This window comes from Callithrix jacchus, chromosome 2 (assembly GCF_049354715.1).
Source record: "Callithrix jacchus isolate 240 chromosome 2, calJac240_pri, whole genome shotgun sequence".
Lineage (NCBI taxonomy): Eukaryota > Metazoa > Chordata > Mammalia > Primates > Cebidae > Callithrix > Callithrix jacchus.
In genome coordinates, this window is record NC_133503.1 from 74,038,112 (window position 1) to 74,051,637 (window position 13,526).

Here is a 13,526-nt window from a genome sequence, read left to right on the forward strand (position 1 = left end):
CACTGCAGCCTTGACCTCCCAGGCTCAGGTGATCCTCTCACCTCAGCCTCCCGAGTAGCTGGGACTACAAAATTAGCCAGTGAGCCACCATGCCTGGCTAATTTTGTACTTTTTGTAGAGGCAGGGTTTTCCCATCTTTCCCAGGGTGGTATCCAACCCCTGAGCTCAAGTGATCCTCGGGCCTTGGCCTCTCAGAGTTCTAGGATTACAGGCATGAGCCATGGCTACTGACTACGATTTTTTTGAAGAAAAAAACGTACCCCCAGTGTTGACTTTGTAGTGTGAAAGAATGAGTGTGTCTGGCTGAGGATGGAACTTGCTGGGCCAGAGTCCACATGCTGAGCTAGCACACAGCAGAGGGAGGCTCCCCTTTTCTTTTTTTCTTTTCTTTTTTTCTTTTTTTTTTTTTTTTTAGAGATTGAAGCTTGCTCTGTCACCCAGGCTGGAGTACAGTGGCACGATCTCGGCTCACTGCAACTTCCACCTCCTGGGTTCAAGCGATTCTCCTGCCTCAGCCTCTCTAGTAGCTGGGACTAACAAGTGTGGGCCACCATGCCAGGCTAATTTTTTGTATTTTTAGTCAAGATGGGGTTTCACTGTGTTAGCCAGGATGGTCTTGATCTTGTGTTCTCATGATCTGCCAGCCTTGGCCTCCCAAAGTGCTGGGATTATGGGTGTGAGCCACCATGCCTGGCCTCTGCTTTTCAATTTATTTTATTTCTTGTAGAGATCGGGTCTCACCATATTGCCCAGGCTGGTCCTGGACTCCAGGGCTCAAGTGATCCTCCCTCCTCAGCCTCCCAGAGTCCTGGGATTACAGGGGCGCACCACTGTGCCCGGCCAAGGTTCACCTTTTGAGCAGCCATTCTCATTGGACATTCCTCCTTTCTCCTGCAGACCTGCCAACAGGTCTCCTGCAGACATGGCCCCAGGCCATGGAGCCCCAGGCCATTGTGCAGCAGGCCCCATCCCCCAGTCAAATGCAGATGCCACAGGGGAACACGCTGCTGCTGTCTCACAGCCTGCAGGAGTTGCTGGCCAGGGACACGGTGCAGGTGGAGCTCATTCTGGAGAAGAAAGGCCTCTTCCTGAAGCATGTGGAGTATGAGGTTTCCAGCTGGGTAACTGGCAACTAGTGCATGTGTCGGGGGAGGAGGAGATGAAAGGGTCCCATCTCAAAACCTCCAGGCAGGGGCGGTGTGACAGAAGAAGGCTGAAGGGTGAGTTTGTGCACCTGGCTTACAGGCGAGATCCAGAACTTGCAGCAGAGTCAGGCTGCAGAGCAGACTTTTCCACGCATCTGCTCCTTGCACCTCGCTCTGGCCCAGCCACATCCCCACCTGGCACAGTTCGTCCTCCCCACCACTCTGCTCTGGAGTCCTGTTTCTTAGGAATCTTTTGAGGATGGTCTGAAGTGCACAAAGCAGGATCCACACTAGCTTAGCTTTGTAATCCTGGGGAACCCCCGAGGATTAGAATGTCAGCCCCATCCAAAGCGGACACCAAACAGTGAATCAAATTTGCGTGGCAGGATCAATATGTGTCATTCTAATCCCTTTTAATAACACGGCCCTCCTCTTGCTGGGTACTCCGATATTGGGCAAATCAGATGCAGACACTGAGTGCCTGATACCTGTCTGGCATCAGAATCGTGGCTCTCTCTGTCCTTGGCTTATTATCTCAGTTCTGTTAGGACAGATTCTGATAAGAGTTTTCATTGTTCGTCCTGGGCATTGAGTAACTGATGAGCCAACACTGTCCTTGGGAGCTGCGGAGTCAGCAGGGATTGGGGGATTCACAGACAGAGCAGAGCCCACTCCCATGTGGGAGAGGGTGGCCCCAGCCCAGCTCCAGCTGGACAGCACTACCAGGGGTTTGTTTGAAAAACATCATGAGCAAATGGTCCTGGGTAAAAGGTGTGCCTTTTGTTTGTTTGTGTTTATTTTTATTTATTTATTTTTTGAGACAGTGTCTCACACTGTTGCCCAGGCTGGAGTACAGTGGCACAATCTCGGCTCACTGCAACCTCCACCTCTGGGTTCAAGCAGTTCTTCTGCCTCAGCTTCCCAAGTAGCTGGGATTACAGGCATGTGCCACCATGCCCGGCTAATTTTTGTAATTTTAGTAGAGATGGCATTTCACCATATTGGTCAGGCTGGTCTTGAACTCCTGACCTTGTGATCCACCCACCTCAGTCTCCCAAAGTGCTGAAATTATAGGCAAGCGGCACTGAGCCCAGCTGTTTGTTTTTAAACAGACAGGGTCTTGCCCAGCCTGGAGTGCTGTGGCACAGTCATAGCTCACTGTAACCTCAATCTCCCGGGCTCAGAAAAATCCTCCCACCTCAGTCTCCTAAGTAACTGGAACCACAGGTGTATGCCACCACACCCAGCAATTTTTTTTTTTGTAGAGATGGGATCTTGCTATGTTGTCCAGGCTGGTCTTGAACTCCTGGGCTCAAGCAGCCCTCCCACCTTGGCTTCCCAAAGTGCTGGGATTACAGGAAAGAGCCACCATGTCCAAACTTGCTTTTTTTTTTTTAATTACAAATGGAGGCTTGCTATGTTGTCTCAGCTGGTTTTGAACTCCTGGCTCAAGCATTCCTCTTACATTGGCCTGCCAAACTGCTGGGCTCACAAGCATGAGCCTCCCTACCTGGCCTTAAGGACGAACGAGCAGGTTTCCCTTCCCTGCCATCTGCTCTGCTCTGCCTCATTGTGTTTCAGAGCCTGTGGCCACACGTTTCCAATGGTTGTCTGCCGCTAGCAAAGGATGAAGGGGGTCAGAGAGGGGAGACGTCCCTTCAAGGACCATGTCAAAGCTGCCTTGCTGCCCGGCATTGTCGTGGTTCCTGGCCTTCTGGGCCACAGTTGGGGATGTGGACCAGCTGGCGGGATGCTACAGGGGAGCGGAGCGAGCTAGTCCTTCCTTCTGGGGCCTGGCAGCCTATGGGGAGGCAGCTCTGAGTTTGTGAGACATGCTATTCCTTGTCAGGGAGCCAGCAGCTGGCCTTTCTGCCAGTCTTACTAAGGTGCCCATCCGTTAAGTAAATTCGTCGCCATGTAGGGAACATTGTTAAGGGGGCAATTTGGTCACCCCCTGATGCTGTCATGGACCAGCCTGCCAGCCACCAACCAGGTGGGAAACCTCTGCCAGGTGCGTTCTCCAGTCATGTGCCTGCTCATCCTCCAGGCTGGAGCCTGGGAAATGCAACGTGAAGTAGATATGTGCTGAGTGGAGGTGGGGACACTGTGCTTCATATCATATGTTTAATTTTTTTTTTTAAGGTAGTCTCACTCTGACACCCAGGCTGGAGTGCTGTGGCATGATCTCAGATCACTGCAACCTCTGCCTCTTGGGTTAAGGTGATTTTCCTGCCTCAGCTTCCCAAGTAGCTGAGATTACAGGTGCCTGCCACCACACCTGGCTAATTTGTTTTTGTTTTTAGTAGAGATGGGGTTTCATCATGTTGGCTGGGCTGGTCTTAAACTCCTGACCTCACGTGATCCACCTGCCCTGGCCTCCCAAAGTCTTGAGATTACAGGCATGAGCCACCACCCCAGGCCACACATGTTTAATTTTAAAGATAATTGTTTATGTGTGTTTCCTGGGTAAGCTCTTCATTAGGTCCAGATTAGGCTACTCAAGTGAATAGGATGCTAACCTTGTGGAGTCTGAAGTTGTATTCATGGTGGTGTTCACAATGCAGTTTGTAAGCATATATGTTTGGATCAAGCGTCTGCTCTGTATTAGTTTATAGTCAGTGCTTGGTCTGTTCTAAGAGAGTTGGGGCTGTTTCAGGAGAAAACAGTGATGCTTGCAATAGCATGAATGAAGTGAAGAATGTGTTATTCTTATCCATTACCTTCTTTCCCCCCTCTGTCACCCCCAGGCTGGAGTGCAGTGGTGCCATCTCAGCTCACTGCAACATCTTTCTCCTGGTTCCAGTGACTCTTGTGCCTCTCAGTCTCCTGAGTAGCTGGAATTACAGGCATGCACCAACAAGCCTGGCTAATTTTTTATTTTTTATTTTTATTAGAGATGGGGTTTCACCATGTTGGCCAGGCTTGTCTCGAACTCCTGACCTCAGGTGGTCTGCCCACCTTGGCCTCCCAAAGTGCTGGGATTACAGGCGTGAGCCACCACACCCAGCCTAAGAGCTATATAAAATTTGAAAGTGACATTGCCATAGATGAAGGCATTACAGGGTTCCTCCTTTAGTAGATGCCTGGTGAGAGAAGATGTGCTCAGTGCTGTTGTTTTCTGGGTTCTGTTGAGGGAAGTGATGAAGCCGCACAGTTTCCACTGTTGGATGTAAGCACCAAGCCCTTCTCTTGCAGCACTTCAAGTCCTCCGTGTACAGACAGTACAGCGACTTCATAGACTTCCAGGAGATGCTTCTGCACAAGTTCCCCTACTGGATGGTGCCTGCCCTGCCACCCAAGAGGATGCTGGGAGGTAAAGCTGGGTGTGCTGCCCATTGGGGGTGGGGGGAGCCAGCCCACCTCCTGGACCCAGTGGTCCTGGCTCAGGGATCGACCCCCTGTTGTACAGGGTAGGTGCAGAGCTGTGGGGAAGCTAAAGCCTTTTGCCATCTGGAGCAGAGCTATGGCTTGAGCCCAGCCTTGGTGTAGGTTGGGAGACTGGCACCTGGCACCCTGGGCCCACGGGAGCCTTTGGCTGGATGACCGACATGTGGGGAAGGCCTTGCTATGCAGTTGTGAAACAGAACCTCAGTTCCTCTCTCCAGAGCACAGTGACCAGGGCTCCCCAGAACTCCTGAGAGGGCTGCCAGGATCACTGTGCACTCACCTGGCTGGCATTGCTCTGTCTGCATCTGCAAAGCCATGAGAGCCTGAGCCATGGGCACCATGGGAGCGCTCGGTGACCTCATGGAAGAGAACAGACATTTTGCAAGCAGGAAGTCTAAGCTGCATCTTGCAGGAGAGAAAAAACAGCACATGGCTGCCACACCTTCACCTCCCCACCTGAAGATGGCCTCCGGCCAGTGGGAGATGGTAGCCAACCTTGGAACCCCTCCCGGGGCCTGCGTTCCCTGGGGCTGCAGAGCACAGGGATGGCGGCTGCCAGCTCCAGTCTCACTGCTGGTCACTCCATCAGCCCTTTCCTCAAATTCTGAATAAAACAGGCTGGGGAGGTGAGTGCTTAGAGCAGCTGGCTTTCTGCCATTCCCAACCCTTCCACACTCACCGTGTCCTGGACCAGATGCAGCATGGGAGTGAACACGGTGGTCAGTTCCCTGCATCTGAAATCGTGCGATGGTGCATAAATGCTTCTGCCTCTTGTGGGTCACTGAGCAAGCAGCCCAGAGCCTGATGATGTGATTTTCTCCCTGCCCCATGTGAACACCACAGAGCAGATCATTCTTATCATGCTGAAGGGCACACGGGGTGCTCAGGGAAGCAGAGAATGGAGGATGCGACAGGGATGCATGATGCTGGCTCAAACCTGGGCATCCGAGTCCAGCGCTGGCCAGTGTTCGGTGCCTGGAAACTGCATGCACGTACTGCACCACTCGTGCTGGCGTTTATGGAAGTGCAGCCTAATTGGAAGGAGGCTGCCACTCTTAAGCCAGGAGGCAGGCCTCAGCAACTGTATTATTTGTTTTCTTTCTTTTATTCTGATTTTTTTGAGACAGGGTTTTGCTGTGCTGGCCAGGCTGCTGTATAACTTTGTGACCTCAAGTGATTCACCCATATTGGCCTCCCAAGATGTTGGGCTTACAGGCGTGAGCCACTGCATCCGGCTGTATTTCTTAATAATTTAAAAATAGTATTTAAAGGCCGGGAGCCAGTGGCTCACACCTGTAATCCCAGCACTTTGGGAGGCTGAGACAGGCTGATCACCTGAGGTCAGGAGTTCGAGACCAGCTTGACCAACATGGTGAAACCCCATCTCTACTAAAACTACAAAAGTTAGCTGGGCGTGGTGGTGCATGACTGTAATCCCAGCTACTTGGGAGGCTGAGGCAGAAGAATCGCTTGAACCTAGGAGGTGGAGGTTACAGTGAGCTGAGATTGTGCCACTGTACTCCAGCCTGCCTGACGAGCAAGACTCCATCTCAAAAAAGAAAAAAAAAGGTATTTAAATACCATTTTGGTTTGTGTTCAGATTGAAATGTCCTAAATGCATCAATATATGCTTTTACTTTCTTTCCCTTTGGAGTGAAAATATTTAACCTGAATGGAAGCAATTAGTAATTGGATCCATTGCAGAGTGAGTTATAAGCACAGTGAATAGAAAATCTTGGCCAGGCACGGTGGCTCATGCCTGTAATTTCAGCACTTTGGGAGACTGAGGCAGGATTATCTGAGGTCAGGAGTTTGAGACTAGCCTGACCAACATGGTGAAACCCCATCTCTACTAAAAATACAAAGATTAGCTGTGTGTGGTGGCTCATGCCTGTAATCCCAGCACTTTGGGAGGCTGAGGTAGGTGGATCACTTTAGCGCAGCAGTTTGAGACTAGCTTGGCCAACATGGCAAAACCCTGTCTCTACAAAAAATACAAAAATTAGCTGCGTGTGGTGGAGCACACCAGTAATCCCAACTGTGTGGGAGGCTGAGGCAAGAGAATCGCTTGAACCTGGAAGACAGAGGTTGCCGTGAGCTGAGATCGTGCCTCTGTACTCTAGCCTGGGTGACAGAGTGAGCTTCTGCCTAAAAAGAAAAAAAAAAAAAACAAAGCATTTCTGGGGAGTTCTAATGACTTCTTATTCATTTTTAAATATTAGGTTAACTGAGAGAGCAAAAAGGCAACAAACTTCTTCACAATCTACTGGACAAGTTATGCCTAATAGCAGGCAAGAGGATACAGGTCCTATTCAAGCAAGGCAAGAAGCTACTCATTTAAAAAATGACCTCTTTTAACATTACTTCTTTTTTCCTTTGCTCTATCTTTAAGGCTCTAGAACTTTTTTGTTTGTGTGTGTGTGTGTTTGAGACAGGCTCTCTCTCTGTTGCCCACACTGAAGGATAGTGGTATGACCTCAGCTAACCACAACCTTGACTTCCTGGGCTTAAGCAATCCTCCCACCTCAGGCTCCCAGCTAGCTGGGACTTCAGGTATGTGCCATTATGCCCAGATAATTTTGTTCATTTTTTGTAGAGACACAGTCTTACTATGTTTTCCAGGCTGGTCTCAAACTCCTGGGCTCAAGGGATCCTCCTACCTCAGCCTCCCAAAGGTGTGAGCCACTGCACCCAGCCTCTAACACCTTTAAAAATGTGCTTAGTTTCTTTTTTTATTCCTGAGATGAAAATAGGCCATTATTTTCTTAGTGCTTTCACAATTTTAATTAACTTCATATATCTTAATTTATGTATTTAATATGTGACTTGGGCAGAGTAAGTTAAGGTTTCCACCTTTAGAAGTCAAAGTGTTGTTGTTTTTTCTTTTGCCACAACACCAGTTAGACAGGAGCAAGTTTTGTTTTTTTCACTTCCAAATCTTTTTAATATCTTACTTTATGGATTAAAAACAATGGCCAAATAAACACAACTTACTTTCACTAGAAAAAGTAAGCAATGGAGTTTATCCCCCTCTCAACTTTTGTTTTGTTTTGTTTTTTTGTGTATTTTGTATTCTTCATCTCTAATGGGATCTCCCAACTTTTTACATATGGAAGTGATTTATTCAAAATTGAAGCACAATGTTAATTATAAAAATAAAAACTGGGGGGAGGACTCAAGATGGTGCTGTGAGAACAACCCAGGATTGAAGCTCTCAGTGGATGCGCAGAGAGAGTGAGTCAGGGACGCATTTCCAGATGGATCTTTGTTGCCCACAGAACGGGGAAATTCCCAGGTATAAAAGAGACGCGGGACGCCAGGCAGAGGTTTTGGCTGGTGTAGCCGGCAGCCAGTATGGTGGCGGCCCATGCTGTGGCACAGCAGTGCTCCACAGCACTCCGCACAAAGGGCACTGGTCCAGGTGCCCTGTTGAACCGGCAACCTGAGACTTGAGAGGGCTGAACTTGAGACTGAACGGGACTTGGACAGTGAGCCAGCCAAGGAGATTCTAGGGACACAGCGTTTGGGGTAGCGCAGTGCGACAAACAAAACGGCGATCCCAAACGCTCCAGGTGGGGAGGTTTCCTGAAAGCGCAGCTCCGTGGGGGAGGGGCGTCCGCCATTACCAAGGCAATCAGCCCCTACTGAGGTACACACCCATTGCTGATGCAGCCTGCCGTTGCCGAGGCAACCCACTACAACAGAGAGACTCCACCACAGGGCGTAGCCCGTGGCAGCAGGGCGGAGACCACAGCAGAAGGTCAGAGCCTGCAGCAACAGGGCGAACCTCACACCAGCAGGGTGGAGCCTCGGCATGCAAATAGTGACTAGACTGCCTCCTAGCTGGGCAGGACAGTGCAACGGACACTCAAAAAAAAAAGCCCCAACCCCCCAAGACACAGCATCTGAGAAAAAAAGGTTTTTTTTTATGAGTTCTGTTGCAGCAGAATTAAACATAGCAGCCTAACAGCCCTGAATGAACAACAGAGCTCACAGCTCAGCACTTGAGCTCCTATAAAGTACAGACTGTCTCCTCAAGCAGCTCCCTGACCCCTCTATATCCAAAACACTGACATTTGGCAGGCACCATCCTGGGACAAAGATAGCAGAAAAAGAAACTGGTAGCATCCCTCACTGTTCCGCAGCTGATATAGGTGCACCCTAGACAAGCAGGGCCTGGAGTGGACCTCAGCAGTCATACAGCGAAGGGGCTAAACTGGTAGAAGGAAAACCAAGTAACAGAAATACTTCATCACCAACAATCTGGGTGTCCACTCAGAGACCCAATCAAAAAGTCAGCAACTACACAGACGACAGGTGGATAAATCCACCAAGATGGGAAGAAACCAGCGCAAAAAGGAGGAAAACACCCAAAACCAGAACACCTCGCCTCCTAGAAAAAACCAAAACTCCTCACCAGCAAGGGAACAAAGCTAGACGGAGAATGACTGTGATGAAATGACGGCATTAGACTTCAGAAGGTGGGTAATGAGAAACTTCTGTGAGCTAAAAGAACATGATCTAAATCAATGCAAAGAAACTAAGAACCTTGAAAAAAGATTTGAAAAAAAATTCCAGGAAATGATAACAAGAATGGATAAATTAGAGAGGAATATGAATGAATTAAAGGAGCTGAAAAACACAATACGAGAACTTCACGAAGCATGCACAAGTTTCAATAGCCAAATTGACCAAGCAGAAGAAAGAATATCAGAAGTCAAAGATCAACTCAATGAAATAAAATGAGAAACCAAGATCAGAGAAAAAAGCGCAAAAAGGAATGAACAAAGTCTCCAAGAAATGTGGGACTATGTGAAGAGACCTAACCTACGTTTGATAGGTGTACCAGAAGGGGACGAAGAGAATGACTCCAAGCTGGAAAATATTCTTCAGGACATTATCCAGGAAAATTTCCCTCACCCAGCAAGACAGGCCAACACTCAAATGCAGGAAATACATAGAACACCACAAAGATATTCCACAAGAAGAGCAACCCCAAGGCACATAATCGTCAGATTCAACAAGGTTGAAATAAAGGAGAAAATACTAAGGGTAGTGAGAGAGAAAGGTCGGGTCACCCACAAAGGGAAGTCCATCAGACTCACAGCAGATCTCTCAGTAGAAACACTACAAGCCAGAAGAGAGTGGGGGCCAATATTCAACATCCTTAAAGAAAAGAACTCTCAACCCAGAATTTCATATCCAGCCAAACTGAGCTTCAGAAGTGAAGGAAAAATAAAATCCTTTGTGAACAAGCAAGTACTCAGAGATTTTGTCACCACCAGGCCTGCTTTACAAGAGCTCCTGAAAGAGGCACTACACATAGAAAGGAACAACCAGTACCAGCCATTCCAAAATCACACTAAATGCTAAAGAGCATCAACATAATGAAGAATCTACAACAAGTAACGGGCAAAACAGCCAGCTAGCATCAAAATGGCAGTATCAAATTCACACATAACAATATTAAACCTAAATGTAAATGGACTAAATGCACCAATCAAAACACACAGACTGGCAAATTGGATAAAAATCCAAAACCCATCAGTATGCTGTATCCAGGAAACCCATCTCACATGCAAGGATACACAAAGGCTCAAAATAAAGGGATGGAGGAAGATTTACCAAGCAAATGGAGAGCAAAAAAAAGCAGGAGTTGCAATTCTCATCTCTGATAAAATAGACTTGAAAGCAACAAAGATCAAAAGAGACAAAGAAGGCCATTACATAATGGTAAAAGGATCGATACAACAAGAAGAGCTGACGATCCAAAACATATATGGACCCAATACAGGAGCACCCAGATACATAAGGCAAGTTCTTAATGACCTACAAAGAGACTTAGACTCCTACCACAATAATAGTGGGAGACTTTAACACTCCACTGTCAATATTAGACAGATCTACCAGACAGAAAATCAACAAGGATATCCAGGGCTTGAACTCAGACCTGGAGCAAGCAAACCTGATAGACATTTACAGAACTCTACACCCCAAATCCACAGAATACACATTCTTCTCAGGACCACATCACACCTACTCTAAAATTGACCACATAATTGGAAGTAAAGCACTGCTCAGCAAATGCAAAACAATGGAAATCATAACAAACAGTCTCTCAGACCATAGTGCAATCAAGTTAGAACTCAGAATTCAGAAACCAACCCAGAACCGCACAGCTTCATGGAAACTGAACAACTGGCTCTTGAATGTTGACTGGATAAACAATGAAATGAAGGCAGAAATAAAGAAGTTCTTCGAAACCAATGAGAATGAAGACACAACATGCCAGAATCTCTGGGACACATTTAAAGCAGTCTCTAGAGGAAAGTATATAGCAATAAGTGCCCATATGAGGAAAATGGAGAGATCCAAAATTGACACCCTATCATCAAAATTGAAAGAGCTAGAGGAGCAAGATCAAAAAAGCTCAAACCCCAGCAGAAGACAAGAAATAACTAAGATCAGAGCTGAACTGAAGGAGATTGAGACACGAAAAACCCTTCAAAAAATCAATAAATCCAAGAGCTGGTTTTTTGAAAAGATCAACAAAATAGACAGACCACTAGCCAGATTGATTAAAAAGAAAAGAGAGAATAACCAAATAGATGCAATAAAAAATGATAAAGGGGAAATTACCACAGATCCCACAGAAATTCAAACCATCATCAGAGAATATTACAGACAACTCTATGCACATAAACTAGTAAACCTGGAAGAAATGGATAAATTCCTGGACTCCTGTGTCCTCCCAAGCCTGAACCAGGAGGAAGCTGAAACTATGAATAGACCAATAACAAGGTCAGAAGTTGAGGCAGCAATTAAGAGCCTACCACACAAAAAAAGCCCAGGTCCAGACGGGTTCACAGCCCAATTCTACCAGACACACAAAGAGGAGCTGGTACCATTTCTTCTGAAACTATTCCAAATAATCCAAAAAGAGGGAATCCTTCCCAAATCATTTTATGAGACCAACATCATCCTGACACCAAAACCTGGCAGAGACCCAACAGGAAAAGACAACTTCAGGCCAATAACCATGATGAACATAGATGCAAAAATCTTCAAAAAAATATTGGCAGGCCGATTACAACAGCAAATCAAAAAACTTATTCATCATGATCAAGTAGGATTCATCCCGGGGATGCAAGGCTGGTTCAACATACGCAAGTATATAAATGTAATTCACCACATAAACAGAAACAAAAACAAAAACCACATGATTATTGCAATTGACGCAGAGAAGGCATTTGACAAAATTCAACAGCCCTTTATGCTAAAAACCCTCAATAAACTTGATATCAGTGGAACGTATCTCAAAATAATAAAAGCTATTTATGACAAACCAACAGCCAATTTCATACTGAATGGGCAAAAACTGGAAGCATTCCCTTTGAAATCCGGCACTAGGCAAGGATGCCCTCTTTCACTATTCCTATTCGGTATAGTACTGGAAGTTCTAGCCATAGCAATCAGGCAAGAAAAAGAAATAAAGGGTATTCAAATAGGAAAGGTGGAAGCCAAATTGTCTCTATTTGCAGACGACATGATAGTATACCTAGAAGACCCCATCACCTCAGCCCAAAAACTCCTGAAACTGATAAGCAACTTCAGCAAATTCTCAGGATATAAAATCAATGTGCAAAAATCACAAGCATTCCTCTACACCAATAACAGACTCAAAGAAAGCCAAATCAAGAATGAACTGCCATTCACAATCATTACAAAAAGAATAAAATACCTGGGAATACAACTGACAAGGAACGTAAGGGACCTCTTCAAGGAAAACTACGAACCACTGCTCAATGAAATCAGAGAGGATGCAAACAGATGGAGAAACATTCCATGTTCATGGTTAGGGAGAATTAATATCGTGAAAATGGCTATACTGCCCAAAGTAATTTACAGAATCAAAGCTATCCTCATCAAGCTATCATTGATTTTCTTCACAGAACTGGAAAAAACCACCATGAACTTCATATGGAACCAAAAGAGAGCCCGCATAGCCAAGTCAATTCTAAGCAAAAAGAACACAGCGGGGGGCATCACACTACCGGACTTCAAACTATACTACAAGGCTACAGTAATCAAAACAGCATGGTACTGGTACCAAAACAGAGATACAGACCAATGGAACAGAACAGAGGCATCGGAGGCAACACAACATATCTACAACCATACAATCTTTGATAAACCTGACAAAAACAAGCAATGGAGAAAAAAATTCCCTGTTTAACAAATGGTGTTGGGAAAACTGGCTAGCCATGTGCAGAAAGCAGAAACTAGACCCCTTCCTGACACCTTACACTAAAATTAACTCCAGATGGATTAAAGACTTAAACAGAAGACCTAGCACCATAAAAACCCTAGAAGGAAATCTAGGCAAAACCATCCAGGTCATAAGAGTAGGCAAGGACTTCATGAACAAAACACCAAAAGCATTGGCAACAAAAGCCAAAATAGACAAATGGGACCTAATCAAACTCCACAGCTTCTGCACGGCAAAAGAAACAGTCACTAGAGTGAATCGGCAACCAACAGAATGGGAAAAAATGTTTGCAGTTTACCCATCTGACAAAGGGCTGATATCCAGAATTTACAAAGAACTCAAACAGATTCACAGGAAAAATACAAACAAGCCCATTCAAAATTGGGCAAAGGATATGAACAGACACTTTACAAAAGAAGACAGATATGAGGTCAACAATCATATGAAAAAATGCTCATCGTCACTGGTCATCAGAGAGATGCAAATCAAAACCACATTGAGATACCATCTCACACCAGTTAGAATGGCGATCATTAAAAAATCTGGAGACAACAGATGCTGGAGAGGATGTGGAGAAATAGGAACACTTTTACACTGTTGGTGGGAGTTTAAATTAGTTCAACCATTGTGGAAGACAGTGTGGCGATTCCTCAAGGTCTTAGAAATAGAAATTCCATTTGACCCAGCAATCCTATTACTGGGTATATATCCAAAGGACTATAAAT

The 13,526-nt window shown here is 46.1% G+C and overlaps 1 protein-coding gene across 1 annotated transcript in view; it reads left to right on the top strand.

Moving 5' to 3' along the window:
- Nucleotides 1-13,526, top strand: part of LOC128931425 (uncharacterized) — a 94,366-nt gene that overhangs the window by 50,341 nt on the left and 30,499 nt on the right. Inside the window, exon 10 of the mRNA XM_054252388.2 lies at nt 4,341-4,458. Within this exon, the coding sequence (XP_054108363.2) occupies nt 4,341-4,458 (118 nt within the window). The remainder of the gene's footprint in view (nt 1-4,340; nt 4,459-13,526) is intronic.